Raw genomic sequence first — 8,512 nt, 5'->3', positions numbered from 1 at the left:
ATTTTGTCAAAGGCCTTTTCTGCATCAATTGATAGGATCATGTGGTTCTTGTTCTTTGCTTTGTTAATATGATGAATTACATTAATTGTTTTTCTTATATTGAACCATCCTTGCATGCCTGTTATGAATCCCCCTTGGTCATGATGGATTATTTCTTTGACGTATCGTTGTATTCTATTGGCCAATATTTTATTCAGGAATTTTGCATCTATGTTCATAAGAGATATTGGCCTATAGTTTTCTATTTTGGTGGTGTCCTTTCCTGGCTTTGGTATCAAGGATATGTTTGCTTGACAAAAGAAGAATTCACAAAATTTGTATAGTTGGAATCATTTATCCCTTTTTAGAAATAGTTTCATTAATGTAACATAGCTTTCTAACTAATGTCAATTAAGAATATTTACAACTGATTCAATAATCTACTATAATACTACTATGCAAATCATAAGAGGGAATGGGCAAGGAGTAATTACATACTGTTGATCAATTAAATTCTTTATAAAGAAAAGTTACAATTCAAAACTGTTTCTATACAACAATCTTAAATATTGCTCTCATGTCAATGAGGAGTTAATATTTGGGAACAGGAAATAAAGCCTACAAATCAAGTCTTATTAATGTAATGGCCCTGTTATCATGTAAGTAAGATATTTTTGAACACAAAAAATCACTCTTACAAATAATAAATACCTATTAAGAAAAAAGAAATTAATTCATGAAAGTTCGTAGGCTTACCTGAACCACCCAGGGACTATTGGCAAAGGCCATTATATCTCTCTCCTCCCAAAAAAAAGCAGAATCTGATCTTTTTATCATTTCAAATTTACTCAGAAGCTTCATCGCATAAACCTTCTGTGATGCCTTATGACGAACCTGTTGATTTTTGAAAGGCAAAAGTTATTATTAACATGTTAATTTTATGGACAAAAATTAAATAAGTGATTCTATTATAATATTATTATTAAATGTTGCTTGGCTAATTATTAAAACACAACATTTATCATGAAAGGGACAATTTTCCAGCAGCTTAACTATTTCATGAAATATATAGTACTTTTTGAAAAAAATATATAGTACTTTTAAAAAGTCAGGTTCAACAATAAAACTTTTCATCTAAACAAAAAGGAATTCAAAGTTTTGTTCCTTCATGCTAATTAATTACACTTATCCATTTTTAAAATGAGAATAATTTAAAAAACTTAGGAAGTTACGTGTAGGGATAGTGCAAATTTTAGTATGAAATATCATATACGTGAGCCTATATATTAGGAATTCACTTATTTAATAAATTTAGTATCAAGGAATATCTTAATTTTTGTTAAATCATCTCTGCTTTTAAATATTGAAGGAAAAAATATTAAATACCAACAATCCATTTTCTGATGAATAATTAATATCCCCAATAGAAAATTTCATCAAGGGCAGAGCTGGTGCTGACTGTTGTCTATTATTATAGTTTTGTTGTCTATATTATTATTCTTTCCAAAACAAATGATTTACCAGAAAACCAATATATATTTTAAAAGAATGACTAATAATTAACATTTACTCAATAATTAATAATAGCTAACTACCTAAACATAAACTCACTGCCATCAAATCAGGACGCCAGCACAAGGCTGGAGAGTTTTGGAGGCTATAAACTACATGAGAGGAGACTGCCCATTTTCTGTTGTAAAGCAACTGATCAGAACTGTCTGAGAGGTGTCACCTTTGAGTTAGCAGCACAACTCCCTATGGATTAGGCCTCTAACATTTATACTTGTTGTTGCTCTATACTGTAGAGCTGGAACCGACTCATAGTTGACCCTCCAGTGGGTTTTGAAAGACTGTAAATTGCATGAAAGGAAATTGCCATCAACGGTAGGTGGTAGATTTGAACTACGATCCTTTGGGTTGGCTGCTCAACTCTTTATTATTAAGCCATCAGAGCTTCCCTATTTAAACTATTGTTGTTGTTGCTGTTGTTGTTAAATGTCTTTGAGTGGTAGACAACTCATAGCGACCCTATGAACAGAAGTCCTGAACACACATAACTTTCATTGTTTCTCTAAGTTCATAGAGTTTCGGGGACAAGCTTTTGCAGAAGTAGATGCCAGTCCTGCTTCCAAGACTGTTTTAATTTAGGAGCTACCTCACACACTGTCCACTGTGGACAACCAATATCAGATTTGGCACATCAGTGTCACAGTGTTTACTATCACAGCAACCATGAGTTACCTCTGGCTGAAAATAATTAAAACTAGGCTCAACGACCCAAATGCCTTTTCTAAAATGCAGGCCAAAACCAATCAGCTCACACCCAAATGTAGCAACAGGCCACGCCCAAGCCTCAACCAAAACAGAAAAAACACCTTTGTAGAATCCAGCTGCTCCACTCATCTTCCCAAACTATAAAGCTGTCCCCCTATTTATACTGTTGTTGTTGTTATGTGCCTTCAAGTAGCCGGCAATTCATAACAACCCTTTGTATAACAGCCAATCTTAATGTCTCTGACACACCTACCCCTATTACTCCAGTTACTGAACCAATTCATCTCACTGAGGGTCTTCCTCTCCTGCGCTGTCCCTCTCCAAGGACTAGTCCCTTCTTATAACATGTCCAAAGTATGTCAGACAAAACTTAAGAATCCTTGTCTCCAAGGTGCAGCATGGTTTAACCCTCTCCAGGAGGAACCTCTTCGTTCTCTCAGTAGTACATGGAATATTCAATATTCTTCTCCAGCACCACACCTCAAAGGCATCAATTCTCCTTCTCTCAATCCCTAGTCATTGTCCAACTCTCTGATGCATAGCAAATGATTACAAAGACCATGGTCTGTTTCAGGCATACCTTAGTCTCCAGACTGACAACATTGCTCTTTAGTACTTTGGACAGGTCTCTGACAGCAGGCTTTCCCAACAGAATACATCTTTTAATTTCCTGGCTGCTGGTGCCAAAAGTGTTGATTGTGGAGCCAAGCAAATTAAGGCTGTCAACAATCTCAATCTCTTCACCATCTACCATGATGCTGCCATTCAGCTCAGTAGTGAGAATCTTTTGTTTTCTTGGTGTTCTTCAATCCATAACGAAGACTGCAGTCTTTGACTTTTCGTAGCAAGTGTTTCAGGTCCTCCTCAGTTTAAGCAAACAGGGTTGTGTCATCTGTATAACACAGATTGTTGATGAGTCTTCCTCCAATCCTGATGCCACATTTCTCCTCACAGAGCTCAGATAATCTGTTCTGCATATAGATTGAAAAGGTATGGAGATAGAACACATCCCTGGCGTACACACTTTCCAATTTTGAACCATGAAGTGTTCCCTTGCTCTGTTCTGACGACTGCCTACTGGTCCAAGTATAGGTTTCAAATAAGCATGATCAAGTGTTCTGGGAGTCCATTCTTCTCAGAGTTAGCCACACTTTGCTGTGGTCCACAAAGTCAAACACTTTTGTATAGTCAATGAAACACAGACATTCCTCTAGTATTCCCTGCTTTTAGCCAAGATCCATCTAACATTAGCTACAATATCCCTAGTATCTAGAATATCTAAAATATATACTAGATACAGATAAATAGATATGTTGCTGTTATGTGCTGTTGAGTCACTTGTAACTCCTAGCAACTCTGTACAACAGTTCTAAACTGTGCTCTATCCTGTGCCACCCTTACTGAATCTGACACACCTACCCCCATTACTCAAGTCACTGAATCAATCTATCTCAGTGAGGGTCTTCCTCCCTTGCACTGTCCCACCATCCTCCCAAGCATGATGTCCCTCTCCACAGATAAGTCTCTTCTTGTAACATGACCAACGTATGTCAGATGAAGCTTCAGAGTCAGATTTATCTAGATCTCTAAAAGACATGTCCAAACTGAACTTTCAATTGTTACCCTCTAAATGGTAGCTTCATTCTTTCCTGCTCCGGCTAAAACTTTTTAGTTCTTCTTTTAGTAACATATAGTACATCAAACTCATCAGGAATCATAATTCTACCTCCAATCAATTTCAGAATCCAATTATTTCCTACTATTTTAACTGACAGCATTCTAGATCAAGCCACCAACATAGTTTACCGGCATGCCCTGCATGGTATCAGCTAGTTTTCCTGCTTTTATCCTTCTCAAAAATAAACTATCCTGTTACTCCATGGTTGAAAATCCCCTAATGGCTTCCAATCTAAGCATTATTTTCTTAGTCTGAAATTACTTCCTCTAGATAGTATCATCACTCACTTTCTGCAGATGACTCCTTCAAAGATGTCTTCTCAATGAGGCCTACCCAGATCAAACCACAAACTTGCAATTTAATGTTCCCTGCTAGCCTCCGTGTATCCCTCCAGGCCCTTATCTTGTTGTCTCTTACTTGCTATTGCTCCACTGCTTTATCAACATCTTTTATCCCATTTTAATTTATTATCTGACTCTCCACATTAGAACTTTAAGTCCAATGAAGTAACTGATTTTTGTGTCTTGTCCATCACTCTATCCTGTGCATACCATTTCTGATACCAAACAAACTCAATTCATATCAATTCACAGTATTTAATAAATTGTTTGAAAGAAGGAAATTTAAGGAATGTCTACTGAGTGCCAGATACTATGTATTTTTATAAATGTATTCTCTTATTTAATCTTCACAGCAGCCCTAATAAAGTATCATTTCCCCACATTGCAAATGAGAAGTAGTAATATTTGTTGTTGTTTGTGTCATCAAGTCACCTGTGACGCACAACAATCCTATGTACAACAGCTCTGAATCCTATCCTCTGCTGAGCCAATCTCACTCTTTCCAACAAACCTGCCTGTATTACTCCTACTATTACTGTGTCAATTCATCTCCTCCTACGTCTTCCTCTCTTATGCTGTCCTTCCACGCTTCCAAGCATGATGTCCTTCTCCAAGGACTGGTCCTTCCTGGCAAAATAATAGAGTAGTATCAGGGAATGCTTACTAATATTGTAGTAGCCCTAGTGGTGATGTGGTTACAGAATTTGACTGTTAACTTTAAGTTCTGCTGTGAACCTACTAGTTGTTCTGTGGAGAAAGAGGTGGCAATTTACTTCTGTAAAGATTTAGGAATGGTTGAATTTATAAACTTTCACTTAAAGAAAAGAATTTTTTTGAAAACATTATGCAGTAGTTGTTACAGTCTGTCATTCTGAGATGGAACTGACTCGCTGACAGTGGGTTTGGTTTGTTTGGTTTATTATTAGTTCAGAGTTAAGATATTAAGAAACTTGCCTCTAGACTGTAGAAATAGTAAGCAGTACAAGATTTAAAGACAGTCTGCATCCAAGGTCAACTACTTAACTATGCTATTTCTACACATAAACACATGGTGTTGGCCCAGGGCCCAGGACCCCATTAGTATTCCTTTTCACCCAAAATTATGCTCTTTTCGAATAGCAAATTATATGGCCATATTACTGAGGACTGGAAGAGAGATGAGAGAAAGATAACCTTATGATCACAGTCACAGGTTCCTAAAAGATTCAGTTCAAGTCCACCTCTCCAATTTAAATCTTGTCATTTTTCTTCTCCTTGATCATATTCCAGGATATCTTCTTTCAGTTCTTCTACTATACCAAATCCTTCCCCAAGATTTTCACAGGTTCTAGACAGGTACTACAATATCTAATTCCATCTCTGTTCCAAAAAGATTAGAGCGCCTTATCCACTTTGGTGAAATGCAAACTTCTCACGGAGGCTTTCTTTGTCTACCATACTCAAAGTAGGAACTCAACACTATCTTCCTCGGAGTCACAATTATATTCATCAGATACCAAACTTTGTCGTTTTCTTATGATGTTTGTTTTTACTGTTTTCCTTGTTTAAATGTATGCTCAACAAAGGCAAGATTATCCATTCACATACAAAGGCCAACACTGGCAATAAAAGACAATATTCATTGAATGACGGAATGAGTATCTGATAAATATACTTAACCTGATAACTAGACAAATTCTGAATTTCAACTTTTAAATATTCAAAGACAATAATTTGAGTTATCTTTCATTAAATACTTTGAACATACAGAACCATACTTATATTGAAAAAGTAAAATATTCAAGCTATGCTCTGGAAAGCCATACTTCCTAAGTCAGATAAACAAAATGCAACCTAAAGTTTAAAAAATTGTATAATGCTGTACTTCTTAAATGAAAAAAAAAATTCTCCCCTAAAAAATGCAAGTAAAGCATTTTATTATTTGTGTTGAGTGTTCTTGAATAACTCACTAATGTAAAAGGCAGACAGGTCTTATTATCATAAGTACAAACTATATAGCCAAGAATCACATATGTCTGGCTATGACAGAATGACTGGTGGTAGATTAGTCCTATCATTATAAACAACCATAAAAAGAACAAAATATAGGACGTAACAATTTTCAGGCTTTATAAAATAGGCAGTAAAAAAACTAAAATCATTAACAGAAAAGAAACTCACAAGGTAAATCTCATGAGTGGCCAGAAACTGCTTCGTGGCAATAATATCTCAATCAGTATACAATAGATACCCATCTAAAAAAAGCACAATACTCTAAATGACTTGAAGAGGCAGAGAACAGAGTTCAGAACAAGCTGCTGAGAAGAAATCAAAAATGGAGGGAGCTACATAGAGATCCTCAGAAGTCAGTTGTGTGTTCTTATCTAAGAGCTGGGCTGTTTAAAGAAAATGTGCCCAAGTTTTACCAAAGAGGAGAGCCATAAAATTAATGGCACAACAGAAACACATTAAGTAACAATGACAAACCTATCTTCTGCCTGAATGACTGGAGAAATTGTGTTCATTTCCCAGGTATTGAGATGGGACATCCCAGGAGAAAGAATCATACTCTGAAAGTCTCTATTAGCTCTACACTAACAAAATTTAATTTAATAAGCCCTAATAAGATTGAAGGGCAGAAAAAAATTAGTTTAGAGGTTGAGTCCTACCAAGTGAGACAGACTTGGGGAAAATCTGATCTCTACACACACCTATTTTAACAAAATACAAAAGGAATCTGGAAGAAGTTAGCATGAACAGCCAGTACCTGAGCAGCTGTTTGGAATGAAAATCAATACTGTGGAAGACAGTAACAAACCCCAAAGTTTCTACTATACATCCACAGGGACAGTACACTGTTGCTACCAGGTGCCTGTCAAGTTAGCTCTAGCTCACTGTCACCTGACAGATCAAAATCTTGCCCAATATCATGCTATCTTCACAACATCCACCGTGGTTAAGTCCACTGTTACCGTCAACTGTGTCACTTCATCTCCTTGAGGGTCTTTCTTTCACTGACGTTCCTCTAATGCAAGTATAATATCTTTTGAAGGAAATGGTTCCTTTGAAAAACATGCCCAAACTATGTGAGACAAAGTCTCATCATTTTTGCCTCTTAAGAAGCATGACCAAGTGGGATACATAACAGTTATTCAAGGATGGGTCAACATAAGAAAAACAATCAATGTAATTTATCAAATTAACAAAGCAAAGAATAATAACCACATGATCCTATCAATTGATGCAAAGAAGGCCTTGGAAAAAAATGCAACACCCTTTCTTGATTAAAACACTCAACAAAATAGGATTAGCAGGGAATTTCTTCAACATAGCAAAAAGTATATACGCAAATCTGAGAGACAACACTGTTTTTACTGGAGAGAGATTAAAGGAATAACCCTTGAGACCAGGAACTAGGCAAGAGTGCCCACTATAACCTCTCCTATTCATTCCTCTCCTACTGTATTGGAAGTCTTATCGATAGCAGTAAGGCAAGAGAAGAAAGTAAGAGGTATCCAAATTGGCAAAAAGGAGGTAAAATTATCTCTCTACGCAAATTATATGATAGTATACTTAGAAAACCTGAAAATCTAGCAAGAAAACTACAGAACACAGTTAACCAATTCAACAAAGTGGCAGGATACAAGATCAACATACAAAAATCAGTTGATTTCTCTACAGTGGCAAAGAGAATACAGAACTGGAGCTCAGAAAAACAAAAGCCAATCACAAAACTGAATACTTGGGAGTAAATCTAACCAGAAGCCCAAAGGATCTATTCAAAGAAAATTACAAAACATCACTACAAGAAACAAAAAGAGACCTACAGAAGTGAAAAAATATCCCTTGCTCATGGACAGGAAGACTCAATATTGTGAAAATGATAATACTACCAAATGCAATTTACACATTCAATGCAATCCCAATAAAAATACCAATTCCATTCTTCAACAAGATGGAAAAAGCAATCCCAAATTTCATTTGGAATGGAAAGAGGCTCTGAATAAGCAAAGCACTCCTTAAAAAAGAAACAAGGTAGGATCCAGATTTCAAATCGTACTACACTACCATGGGGGTGAAGACAGCATGGTACGGGTACAATAACAGAAACATAGATCAAAGGATTAGAATTGAGAGTCCAGAAATCAGTCCACATCATAGAGGCTGGGCTCTATGAGGAGAAGTGTGGGGTCAGGATTGGTGGAAGATTCATTAACAATCTGCGTTATGCATATGACACAACCCTGCTTGCTGAAACTGA

The 8,512-nt window shown here is 36.3% G+C and overlaps 1 protein-coding gene across 1 annotated transcript in view; it reads right to left on the bottom strand.

Annotated features, from left to right (window-relative positions):
• Positions 1–8,512, bottom strand: part of ROCK2 (Rho-associated, coiled-coil containing protein kinase 2) — a 199,980-nt gene that overhangs the window by 82,077 nt on the left and 109,391 nt on the right. Inside the window, exon 4 of the mRNA XM_006880676.1 lies at positions 736–873. Coding sequence (XP_006880738.1) covers positions 736–873 — 138 coding nt within the window. The remainder of the gene's footprint in view (positions 1–735; positions 874–8,512) is intronic.

The sequence above is a fragment of the Elephantulus edwardii genome, unplaced genomic scaffold, assembly GCF_000299155.1.
Source record: "Elephantulus edwardii isolate Elephantulus edwardi_28Jun2011 unplaced genomic scaffold, EleEdw1.0 scaffold00009, whole genome shotgun sequence".
Lineage (NCBI taxonomy): Eukaryota > Metazoa > Chordata > Mammalia > Macroscelidea > Macroscelididae > Elephantulus > Elephantulus edwardii.
This window is presented reverse-complemented; position numbering and strand designations above follow the sequence as displayed.